The following is a 13,853-nucleotide window of genomic DNA, read 5'->3' as shown; positions in this document are numbered from 1 at the left end:
TATGTGATTAAAGTATAGACTTTCAACCTTTAATTTAAGGAAGAGGAGGTTGGAAGCATGCACCATACAATGAACCACATGGATTGGGACCCGAGTGCAGCAGGTGACAACTCAGCACCACACTGGAACAGTTCAAGGATTTTTACGGTGGCTGAAGTGCCAATCCTGCCACCAAACCCCAAGTTTTCCCTGTAAATTGGAGGACCTAAAGGGTCCAACAGAGCAGAGTCACTTATGGCATTTACAGTATTCGAACCAACAACCTTCCAAATTCCGGCACAGATCCTTAGGCTCAGTGCCACCACTCCACTTTAATTTAATGGGTTTACCAAAAATATTGTATTAACAGTTTAAGAAGGACAGCAATTTTTCTGTCTAGACAAGTTCAGACAATCAACTGACCTCAAACAAAATGGACTTGCATTTCTCTTGATGAAGACAAAACTGATGGCAGAAAGTCCAATGACCATGCAACAACTAACGACAGCTGCAGTAAAGGCCTGGCAAAGTATCACTAGGGTTGAAACCCAGCACTTGGAGATGGCCATGGGCTCCAGACTTCAAGCAATTATTGACTTTAAAGGATTTTCAACCAAATATTAAAAATGATTATGTTAGTCTGTGCAAATATTTTTAAACCCCTAAATATAAGGGTACCATCTATAAAAATGTCTGCCTTTTCTAATTGGTTCATAAAATATTTTTGTTAACCCCCTTGAATTAAAGCTGAAAGTCTATATTTCCATCACATAATGATTGCTTTATTTCAAATTCATAATTTTGGCTCTGTATGCCACCACAATTTAAATTATGAAACCTGTGCCTTAGATTTTCAAATATTTTTATTTGCTTATATTTATGAAGCATTTTCTAAATCACACTTCTGAATTTATCATGCTATATTTTTAGAAGAGCAATATCAAAATACTAATTTAAAACAATATTATAGAGTGTTATAACAATAATTATAATGCAATACCTTTTTGCTTTTTACGAATTTTCTCAACTAGTGAACGAATCTGCACATACTCTTCCCATTCCTTTCCTGGGGATGGGCTGGGACTACTGCATTCTGCAAAGAGGATGGATAAAGGAAATAAAAATAAGACAAATTATTTGGTTGTCTTTTATATAGTCAAGAAAATAAAAGAGAAGCATAAATCCATCAATATATTTAATAAATCATACAACAAATTTAAAATTGTAATGCTACTGCAAGGAAAAATTACTGTAGTTGTCTAAACTATAACTGATTTATTTGTTTAGTCAGTAGACAACCAGTCCCAGCTATTAATTTCTCAAAGGATGAGTTTGTAGCCAATTTCAGACACATACCGATTACACTTTTTTCCCCCCACTGTTCCAAACTGTGCTTCCTAATTTTTCTCTTAAATGTAACTCTCTCAGCTACCCACAATGTGTTGCCAAGTTTAGCTTTCAATTTTCTCCTTCTACATGGACACAGATTTAACAGTTGTAATACTGAAACTGGCAGGAGCATTCAGCAAAAATAAGCAGACATTCAAAACATGCGATGTACATAATAGATCAAGGGATTAAGTAATCTGCAGGTAGCATCTTCCTCAGACTTCAAGGAAACAACAGCTGCATTGCACCGTTTATATAGAAGCAACATAGGGAGTCCAGTCATAATTTACATTCTATTCTAGTACTGTCTTATAAAAAATAAATAAATAACTTCACTGACCATTAAGGCATTGAAGCTTCAGGCAGACAAACATCCACCAGCAGCCACAGACAAATCAGAATACTCAAATGAACAAAAACAACAAGCATAATATGAACTTCCTTCATCCATACATGGAGAATTTGGACATTTTTTAAATGTTTGCATCTTTGAATAGACTAAATACTCTATGAGTACATGAAAGCTACTTTTGAAAGGAAAATTTATATGGTAATTCTGTTAACATCTGCTGTCCTGAAATGTAACATTTTGACACAAGCTAAATGAAGATTTACAACATTTAAACTATACAACAGAACCTAAAGAAGAAAAAGAAAAAAAGGAAGTAGATAAAAAAGTAAAAATATTTGTTATGCAGTCAATTCCAGGCATTTGAATAATTTACTACATATAAATTAAATAAAAAAAAAAAGTTTACTTGAAAAACATACTGTTAATAGACATTAATTTTTAAAGCTGTCAAAACAGAACAAACTTTATTTGGGATCCACAAATTCATCCATCAGCAGCACTAAAAACATAGATAATTACAGATACATTGGAAACATACCAAAATGGTTTCTAATGTTAATTATGCGCAAAACAGAACCACTGTGTATTAAAATAAAATTTAGGATTATATTAACTAAATCTTACTTTGTAGAAGCTCAGAGATTAGATTCATCATCTCTTTGGGGGTGCCTGCTGAGGTGGACCCACTACCAGATTTCTGTGTTTTCACTCTGCTTTTCTTCCCCATGTTTCTGCTAAAATAAAATTTTAGATCAAAATAAACATTGTACCTGTAAACAAAGCCTGCCGAATGTGATCATTGAAGAGTTTTGAAAATATGTAAATTAAGGGCAGTTCATTGTCAGTCATAATTGCTTATCATTTTAGAACATCTTATGTACAGAATTACAAAATTATACAACAGAAAAGAATAAAATTTCCAAATATTTAACCTTCTCAAAGGCAGTTAATCCAGTTTAGACTGCTTCCCTGTACTTCCAATGTAAACATCTTAAGATCATTATTTTTTACGAGTGTTTACCAAAACCCATCGTAACTAAAGTAGCACTTTAAATCCTTTGTAACATGCGTGCTTCAAAACCCATGTTAATCACCAAGCGCTTCTGAAATTGGTTACATTTTACACAACCTTTAACAACAGGCAATGGTTGCCAGACAGAGCAATTTCTATTATGAAAACTGTATTAATAAAAATTAATAATACAGCTCTTCACAAATTTTCAAAAGGATGCATCAGGGACCTCTACCAGTAATTTATCGATAAACTTAAATTCAGAATCATAGCATTATCAGAATGCATTTAATGTTCATTATGTGCATCAATTTTTCTGAATGTATATATTTAACAATATAAAAAAACTGCACATTTTGAGCATATCACTAAATAATAACTGACACATTAATCATGTAAAACAAGAAACATAAGATCGTTTTCTTTTTTCCATGGATGTTTTTACATCATTTTACATTGTACAGCATTAGTTACTATTGAGTCCTATTATATCAAACTTTTCTCTTTTCTCTTCTACATAAAAACCATGAAGTTAAAATATTTTACCAACCAGCACTACAAAGTGCATAAGTAAAATATATTAAAAATATAATTTTTGGGGGGGAGCATTCTTTTAAAGTACTATAGAATCTACAGGGCGGCCCACGAAAAAGTAGCCCGCCTTCCTGCCAGAGTGGCGCGCCGATTGACTACCCTCATCACGAAAGCTGTGTAGACGTAGTGCAAACGTGTGAGTACGAGCTGAGTGACATGTATTCCATTCCACAAAGAATCGCAATAGTGGAGGCGTACGTTCTCATGGGTTCCATTAAGGAAACGCGGGTCATTTTTGCACACGTGTCACTGTCACAAATTCGGGAGACATTTACAGAAGACAGGATTGTCACCAAAGGATTGTGGCGCCGAGATCGCCGGACTTAAGCACTTGTGACTTTTATCTGTGGGGCAATTTGAAGGGAAAAGTGTACGCTAATAACCTGAGAACTTTACACCAGTTGAAAGACATTATTCATAATGCAATTCGGAGCATTGGCGCCCCAGAGTTGCGTCGCGTATATGACAACATGTTAAGGCACGCCCAAAAATGCATTGATGCAAAAGATCATCATTTTCAGCACTTTCTATAAAGAGTGAGTGAGATTTTTGCATTTCATGTTTTCTTTCTTTCTTTATGGAAGGGCGCCTTTTTTCGCCAGGGAGGCGGGCTACTTTTTCGTGGGCCACCCTGTATGTTGTTAAGATGTAGCTACCTTTATTTAACAGAGACATTTTCTGTATTGGAATTAGTTAAGGACAGAAGGAAGAACAAATAAATAAATAAAAGGACAAGGTGTCGAGGTAGTTAAGCTTGATGGGAAATAGAACAGTTGCAATAAAGAAAACCTACTGAAAATAAAACTAGTTAACTTCTGTGTTTCCGACCACCAACTCACAGATCTAGCATTAACAAATCATTTAAGTCAAATAACTTGGTTGTAGCTGAAACACTGATACTTCTAGCCACTTGGAGACTAGTTACCCCTGCCCAAAAGTTATCTGCATTGAATGTACAATTGATTTGCAATCATTACGGACTATTTACAGACACTGTAGCCTACTTATGATGTCTTTCTCTGGGCTAATTCAGCAGCGTCTTAGAAGACGTGAAACGGCTAATGTGTGATAAAGGGTATATCCTTAGTTTATACCTGTTAACACGTATAAGTAATACTACGATTGAGGGTGAACAGCAGCACATCAATAAAGCAACAGCATGGTAGTACGTTATATGGTTACATAGAAAATGTAATTGTTTTTGTGCCTTAGTGGCATAAGATTTTCGCCACAGCTGTGCTAATCTGTTATGTTGTGCGTTCAATGTTGCAGACCCTGCCAAATGAGGATGAGGAAGAAGGAATGGGGGTGAAAATGTCAAAATTCTTGATCTTAGAAAACAGGGTGTTTACCAGACTGGTGCAGTTTCACATAAACATTTTAGTTTGTTGGTCTATTTCAAATTAGAAGACTTTAAATTTCATTTTACTTCAGTTATTCATTATATATTTGCAAAGGAGTATAGGATTAATTTTTAATAAACAAATTACTTTAATAATTTTGTTTAAGAATTGCGGAAAACAAATAACATTATATAAAACAAATTGCCTCTGGGTTATCCAGATCATATCTGAAAACAGATTAAAGTTAGTTTGTAACGTGCCGGAAACTTTTTGGTCGCTATCTTATTGCACTTGTGTCTTTTCTCCCTCCTGGAAAGGCTGCTGTGTGCCTTACTAAACAATATTTTTGTCTTCTAAAAGAAGAACAAGCTCTTCCTTAGAAAGAGACTGTCTTCTTTTATAGTGCGTTTGTCATTTTGTGTTCTTCTTACAAACAGGTGTCCATTTCTGTGCTTACTTAGAGTGCCTATAAAATGTATTCACCCCTGTGAAAGTTTTCACATTTTATGTCTAACCAACAGGGAATCACAGTGGATTTAATTTGTTTTTTTTTTTCCTTGACAGATCAACAGAAAAAAAAACTTTAATATTAAAGTGTAAAAAGATCTCTGCAAAGTACTATAAATAACTTTTCAATTATTTTGTGCTTTACATGTGTGACACACCTAAATCATTGCTGGTGAGCCAAATGATTTTAGAAATCACATACAGTCATATGAAAAAGTTTGGGAACCCCTCTTAATTCTTTAGATTTTTGTTTATCATTGGCTGAGCTTTCAAAGTAGCAACTTCCTTTTAATAGAAGGCATGCTTTATGGAAACAGTAGGATTTCAGCAGTGACATTAAGTTTAGTGGATTAACAGAAAATATGCAATATGCATCATAACAAAACTATAGACAGGTGCATACATTTGGGCACCCCAATAGATATATGACATCAATACTTAGTTGTGCCTCCTTTTGCTCCTTTGAGCCTCTAGACACCTCCTATAGCCTTTGAGGAGTGTCTGGATTCTGGATGGAGGTATTTTTGACCATTCTTCCATATAAAATCTCTCCAGTTCAGTTCAATTTGATGGCTGCCGAGTATGGACAGCCTGCTTCAAATCATCCTAAAGATTCCCATTCCAGAACATTTTACTTCTCCCTCTGCATGAATGCCTTTGTAGATTTCGAACTGTGTTTTGGGTCATTGTCTTGTTGGAATATCAAACCCCTGTTTAAGTAACTTCAAGTTTGTGACCGATGCTTGAACATTATCCTGAAGAATTTGTTGATATTGGGTTGAATTCATCTGACCCTGGACTTTAACAAGGGCCTCAGTCCCTGAACTAGTCACACAGCATGATGGAACCTCCACCAAATTTGACCATAGGCAGCAGGAGTTTTTCTTGGAATGCGGTGTTCTTCTTCCACCATGCAAATGCTTTTTGTTATGACCAAATAACTCCATTTTTGTCTCATCAGTCCAAAGCACTTTGTTCCAAAATGAATCTGGCTTGTCTAAATGAGCATTTGCATACAACAAGCGACTCTGTTTGTGGCGTGAGTGCAGAAAGGGCTTCTTTCTCATCACCCTGCTATACAGATGTTCTTTGTGCAAATTGCACTGAATTGTTGAACGATGTACAAATACACCATCTGCAGTGAGATGTTCTTGCAGGTCTTTGGAGGTGATCTGTAACCATTTTCACAATCCTGCCTCTGCATATGCCGCTCCTGTATTTTTCTTGGCTTGCCAGACCTGCTGTGTTTAACAGCAACTGTGCCTGTGGCCCTCCATTTCCTGATTCCATTCCTTACAGTTGAAACTGACAGTTTAAACCTCTGAGATGGCTTTTTGTAGCCTTCCCCTAAACCATGAGACTGAACAATATTTGTTTTCAGATCTTTTGAGAGTTGCTTTGAGAGACTGTGTCTCTGAAGTGGGTATGAGTAACACTTAACACTAGAATTACCAGAGCCTACGAGAGCTCGTAAATCCGGACCCTCCTTAAATCCATTCTCACCTCTCTGTCAGAGTCTTTTGTTCTGTAAATGTGTCGATAAGCAGCAAGCAGCCTGGTATCCCATCCCCCCGCCCACCACTGCAGTTCATTTCCAAATAAGTTTCTTAGTGCTCAGTGTTTATCTTCAAGTGAAGTGCTGGAGCTTTATAGGGTAAAATAGTACATCATCATTTGGAATCCATACATTTCATGTGTGTTCCGTGTCAACAACAATCTATGTAAAACATAGTTAACACAGAAACGTTTTTCACGTTTTAGTAATTGAAAAAATGTAGACATGAAATGTATAAGGTGTGAAGCCTGAAATACAAATATGAAACAAACACTTTCACAAAAGGTATAACAAAGTGCACTTTTATTCAAGAATTTAACTGAAGAAAAAAGAAAGCAGGTTATGGTAGGCAGTTGATAGGATAGCTTGCGTGGTGCAATGCCAAGAACTGTTGCCTTCCAATCAAGAGGCTGCGGTTTTGATATCAGCCACTTCCCAAATTTACCATTTTCAGTAGTGAGCTGCTCTTATAGTTAATATCATACAATAAAAGCATACATTTGATTGTGTCTGTAAATTTATAGTTAAAGTTAGCATTTTTTTTTTTCTTTCTTCAGTTTTATTCTCTCACTCATGTTCAAGCTTCCATACACCCCCCTGAATCTGACACCGCATTCAGATAAAGATGTGGTATAACAAACAAACTTGTTTTGTTACACCCCCTCTTAATTTGAAAACCACGTCAGATCTTGTGCGCAAACGAGATTGGGACTGGGAAAACTGTGGACATGGATGCGAGTGGTGTGCATGACCAAGAATGACTGTGGATGTCAATTTTTTTTTATTCAGTTTTATTCTTGAGTGTTCCTGCTCACACTGAATTAGTATGCACCTTCTGATCCATGATGCCAAAGATGCATTGACAAAAAAAGAGAGACTTAAGTATATATGACATTTGGAATAATTAATTTTATGACGTTTTGTACATTTTGGAAAACGTTGCACTAACGCAACATTATATTCATTTGCATACCTTCATGCGCTTGTAGTTAGAGACTGCGTTTGGTTTTTTGTTGTGATCTTGTTGCTGCTTGTTGGTATTTCTTATTAACCTCCAGGAGATGCAGAGGACAGCATAGTACAGAGAGGTCAGTTCCATGCCATATACAATCATCAGATTCAAATGTTAACAGTTCCCCCACACACACAAGGACCGTCTTTACAACATGTGTATAAGATGTGAAGCCTGAAGTCCAAATATCAAATAAACACTTTCACAAAAGTGCAAGTATAACAAAACAAGTGCGCTTTTATTCAAGAATATAACCAAAGAAAAAAGAAAGCAGGTTACGGTAGGTAGTTGATGCGACAGCTTACATACTGCAATGCTAAGAACTCCTGACTCCCAATCAAGAACTTCTGGGTTTGATGCTGGCAGCTTCTCAAGTTTACCGTTTTGAGTAGAGAGCTGCTCTTATTTTTAATATTATACAATAAAAACACACCTTTGATTAGGTATGTAAGGGCCGTTGTAAATTTATAGTGCCTGTCAAAGTATAATATTTTTGTCTCATTTGTTTAACTGGCCTCTCTTTATCTACTTTTAGGACTTGTGTGAAAATCTGATGTTTTAGGTCATATTTATGCAGAAATATAGAAAATTCTAAAGGGTTCACAAACTTTCAAGCACAACTGTAGCTCTGCTGATGGGATCACCAGAAGTTTCAGTTTTGTGTATCTTTCAATGTGTTTTTACAAGTCTAAGTATATTTTTGTTAGGTCATTTATTTGGAGGCTATCCTAATATTTGTTTGTACAATTTCTCCTAAAGATCGTTAAACATTTTAATAAACTGTATACAGTATATCAGTCATATGAAGAGAAACACACAGCATGTTTTAACGTCTATTACATATCAAGAAAAAACTCACAATAATCTATTCCTAACAATAAAATAATAATAATAATATTATAAATAAATCACCTATTAATAAAATAAATTAAAATGTCGTTCATGGTTACATTTCTAATATTACTTATAATATGCGAAAGCCATGTGTACAAAGGCTTCAATATAAATAAGGAAGATAACTGTATAAGAGCCAAGTGATGTTAATTAAGTTCAATCGATAAGTGAAGTGCTGCCACTTCAGTATCAAAGGAGAAAGAGTCAGGACTATTCAGGTTTGTAGTAAAACCACGACAAAGGTGAAAATATATGTGCTATGATCTCAGAGAAGCACAGAGGTTTACTCTTTCTGCATGCACTGCTGCTACTCAGTCTAAGAATAGCTTTAAGGTTATTTCCAAACAATTTGTTATGTATTCTGCGGTGGTAAATATTATTTAGAAACTGAGAACATCTATGGCATTTAGTTATCTCCAAGCAGAATAATCCAATAATTAGACCATATTATGTACCAAGAAAGTGCAAAGAACACATCCATAGAGATATAGATCTATTTTAACAAGTCAAATGTTACATTGCAAAACTCCATCTCAAAAAACTAAAGAAATGTGGCTCTTACAAAAGCATAGCCAGGAGAAAGCACCTTTTCCCACAAAGAACCTGGCAACAGACCTTAGATTTATAGCATTTAATCTGAGCAAACACCAAGATGTTGGGAACAATTTCCGCCACTCACAACAGGCCTGAAGTGGAATTGCCTGGTTGTTAATCATGTTAAGCACAATGTGACATTTGCAGAAAACCAAAAACAGTGTATCACTACAAAAAAAAAAATCATACCATCAATCAAGCATGGTGGTGGAAGGATTACAATCTTACTGCACTCAATTACATTTTTCTAAGAAAAATACTGTACTAGTATGGATTTAAGTTCTCAACAGGCTTACTGGTTTCATATCTTCTAGTTACACAAGTCTGTTTATCCTCTTAACTGCCTTTATTTAGATAACTTTCCTGTTACAATTCTACATTCTTCTTTTTCCTTAACCAGCAGCCTACAAACAATCAATTACTAATAGTTTTATTTAACTTCAGTATTGAGAAAGTGGAGGGAATGAAAACCAGTGTCTATTGCAACAGTGAATGATGAGGGCTCCCTACCATAGATCTTATGCTACAAGTAGGCCAGAACTAAGCAAAAGAAAAAATTCCTAGTGTATTGATTTTATCAGATAAACACTCACTTCAGTTAAACATTGTTTCAACATGTTGCCATTATCAGGAGGAAGGTACAGTATAAGAAGACAAAATAAGGAAAAAAAAAAAAAAAAAGTGAAACAAAACAAAAAGACTAATTTCTAAAAATGTGCATTAATTGAGCCTAAAGGTAGATGTTTCTACAAACAATTTGTAAAATTCCCATACTCAAGAACAAAAGTTTCTAAATTCTTACGATTCATGAGCAGTTTATAAAATACACATCACCTTAAACTTATATGCAACTCTGACAAAATGACAAGAGGAATAGATTTTCTGGATGTCTATGGATTGCTGTGTTTATTTACAATTATCTTTCCTATTCATACAAGTGTGTTTATTCATTGAAGATGCTTGTACAGCAACAATCTATTGCACCAGTCATATTCAGGAATCTCTTCTGCTCAAATCCCCTCTTAATAGCACCTTGAGCTCTTTTACTTTTGGGAAAGTGATGAACTGTGGAAATACATGAACAAGAGCTTTCATAGCTAAGGGAAGTTTCAGCCAAGAGAAGGCTGAGATACTCCTGTTCGGTCTGTAACTACTCACTAAAAGGTCCCTGTTCTTAACAGTCATGAATTTAAAGTTAAGTGGCATTAAAAAAAGTACATAAATTACAATGCTGTCTATGATAAATCAATTGTAAATGTCTTAAAATAGATTTTTATTTTGAGTTAGGGGGTCAAACCCAAAATCCCCTCCTCTCTCTGGCTACGACTATTGTTGTAAAGAATCTATTCACAGAAAGAACTTGCACATTCACTAGAATAACATGATTGTGCATAGTATAATTCTCAAGAATGGGGCACAGCTGTGTAAGCCATGAGGAGAGATTTAACTTGGTTAATTATTGGTCTTAAATTCTGCAATGCTAGTTGTTTCATATATATATATATATATATATACATATATATATATATATATATATATATATATATATATACACACATATATATATATATATACACACATATATATATATATGTATATATATATATGTGTATATATATATGTGTATATATATATATATATATATATATATATATATATATATATGTGTGTGTATATATATATATATATATATATATATATATATACATATATATATATATATATATATATATATATATATACACATATATATATATATACACACATATATATATATACACACATATATATATATATATATATATATATATATATATATATATATATATATATATATATATATATATATATATATATATATATATATATATATATATATATATACACACACACACTCTTACCCACGCTGCCTGCGGCCTCCCATACACCTCCACGCCGCTTTTCTCGATTCCTATTCCTCCTTCGGATTACCGCATTCCCCGCTCCCCTCATGTCCCCACCCTATATCTAGCCAGACCGCGTGACCTTTCACTTCGGCCATGTGTGCGCCTGGGAGTCTTTTCCGTAGCCTGCTACAGGAAGGTACTTTCGACCATTGGCATTGGTTTTGCTCCTTGCTATTTTCGTTATACTATGACGGTTGTTTCATAAGCCTTTGTTATAAAATGGACAGTATCTTCTCTGTCGACGGGTTTTTGTACAACGTCATCTGTAATCCAGGATCCAGCAAATGCCTGTTCCTATCAGTAGGTTATTTCTTGACACAAACTGTTGATGAAGGCAATGCACCGTTTTCCGTTTCTATTCTTCTACCACTGCATGCTACGGCAGGTATAGGCTATCTAGTTAATTAAATAATTCAGTAAGGCTCCTACTTTATTTATCTCACCTGTTGTAAGAGGTGGATCTCCAGCCATTAGACTTACAGTGCATCTGGAAAGTATTCACACTTTTTCCACATTTTGTTACATTACAGCCTTATTCCAAAATGGATTAAATTCATTTTTTTCCTCAGAATTCTTCACACAACACCCCATAATGACAACGTGAAAAAAGTTTACTTGAGGTTTTTGCAAATTTATTAAAAATAAAAAAACTGAGAAATCACATGTACATAAGTATTCATGGCCTCTCCTCAATACTTTGTCGATGCACCTTTGGCAGTAATTACAGCCTCAAGTCTTTTTGAATATGATGCCTATGAGCTTGGCACACCTATTCTTGGCCAGTTTTGCCCATTCCTCTTTGCAGCACCTCTCAAGCTCCATCAGGTTGGAAGGGAAGCGTCGGTGCACAGCCATTTTAAGATCTCTCCAGAGATGTTCAATCGGATTCAAGTCTGGTCTCTGGCTGGGCCACTCAAGGACATTCACAGAGTTGTCCTGAAGCCACTCCTTTGATATCTTGGCTGTGTGCTTAGGGTCGTTGTCCTGCTGAAAGATGAACCGTCGCCCCAGTCTGAGTTCAAGAGCGCTCTGAAGCAGGTTTTCATCCAGGATGCCTCTGTACATTGCTGCAGTCATCTTTCCCTTTATCCTGACTAGTCTTCCAGTTCCTGCCGCTGAAAAAAAATCCCCACAGCATGATGCTGCCACCACCATGCTTCACTGGCCTGGTGAGGAGCGGTGCCTGGTTTCCTCCAAACGTGACGCCTGGCATTCACACCAAAGAGTTCAATCTTTGTCTCATCAGACCAGAGAATTTTGTTTCTCATGGTCGGAGAGTCCTTCAGGTGCCTATTGGCAAACTCCAGGTGGGCTGCCATGTGCCTTTTACTAAGAAGTGGCTTCTGTCTGGCCACTCTACCCTACAGGCCTGATTGGTGGATTGCTGTAGAGATGGTTGTCCTTCTGGAAGGTTCTCCTCTATCCACAGAAGACCTCTGACAGAGTGACCATCGGGTTCTTGGTCACCTCCCTGACTAAGGCTCTTCTCCCTCGATCACTCAGTTTAGATGGCCGGCCATATCTAGGAAGAGTCCTAGTGGTTTCAAACTTCTTCCACTTACGCATGATGGAGGACACTGTGCTCATTGGGACCTTCAAAGCAGCAGAAATTTTTCTGTAACCTTCCCCAGATTTGCACCTCCAAGACAGGATTGTCACAAGGTCTACAGACAATTCCTTTGATTTCATGCTTGGTTTGTGCTCTGACATGAACTGTCAACTGTGAGACCTTCTATAGACAGGTGTGTGCCTTTCCAAATCATGTCCAATCAACTGAATTTACCACATGTGGACTCCAATTAAGCTGCAGAAACATCTCAAGGATGATCAGGGGAAACAGGATGCACCTGAGCTCAATTTGGAGCTTCATTTTAAAGGCTGTGAATACTTATGTACATGTGATTTTTCAGTTTTTTTATTTTTTAATAAATTTGCAAAAACCTCAAGTAAACTTTTTTCACGTTGTCATTATGGGGTGTTGTGTGTAGAATTTCGAAGAAAAAATGAATTTAATCCATTTTGGATTAAGGCTGTAAGATAACAAAATGTGGAAAAAGTGATGGGCTGTAAATACTTTCCGGATGCACTCTAAACAGATTTGTATTTTCTAATACATACAATTATGTAAAATCATGTGCCGGTTAGTGGCAATATGCTACATTTTAGTTGGACATACAAACAAAAATTTCCCTTCTGTTCTGTACATGTGACTGTACTACTAGTACATCTAGTAGATTGCATTGGAGCAGTCTTAACTACCAGCAAACATTCTGCTTTCTTTAGTTGGCCTCTGCGAAGTCTTGCCTCTGTTCCTAACAAGCATCATATCCCTTCTACCTCTGCAAACTCTTCAAAGTCTGAAAACCTGTTAATATGATTCCATCCAGGTTTAACCAAAAATTGCCATTAGGCCATTTTGGGATGGAGGTTCAAACTTTACAGTTGCTGACTCGTGATACAAATATACTCTCCCACCTAAGAAAAATATTTTTTTGGATTACACAACATTAAAGGAAGGCAAAAAGGAGAAGTGCTGGCTATTGAAGAGAAAAACAGAAAGATAGCACAAAAGAAAGAGAAAACTTCTACACGAAAATGATAGCATTTCCTCCATTGTTACAAATTGACAATGACTATTTTCAGGTAATCAAACAAATCTAAACAAAAGACAACCAA

General features: G+C 35.8%; 1 protein-coding gene across 3 annotated transcripts in view; it reads right to left on the bottom strand.

Moving 5' to 3' along the window:
- The window catches only part of setd3 (SET domain containing 3, actin histidine methyltransferase), an 86,874-nt gene that overhangs the window by 70,691 nt on the left and 2,330 nt on the right, over positions 1-13,853 (bottom strand). For 2 of the 3 annotated variants that reach the window (XM_039741911.1, XM_039741912.1), the window contains exons 2-3: positions 2,345-2,454; positions 980-1,072 (exon numbers count right to left, since the gene is read on the bottom strand). In XM_039741911.1, the coding sequence (XP_039597845.1) occupies positions 980-1,072; positions 2,345-2,447 (196 nt within the window). In that variant the 5' untranslated portion in view covers positions 2,448-2,454. The remainder of the gene's footprint in view (positions 1-979; positions 1,073-2,344; positions 2,455-13,853) is intronic. The other variant, XM_039741913.1, reaches the window with a different exon arrangement.

This window comes from Polypterus senegalus, chromosome 18, assembly GCF_016835505.1.
Source record: "Polypterus senegalus isolate Bchr_013 chromosome 18, ASM1683550v1, whole genome shotgun sequence".
Lineage (NCBI taxonomy): Eukaryota > Metazoa > Chordata > Cladistia > Polypteriformes > Polypteridae > Polypterus > Polypterus senegalus.
Note: the sequence above shows the minus strand (reverse complement) of the source record. Positions and strands in the feature narration are given on the sequence as shown.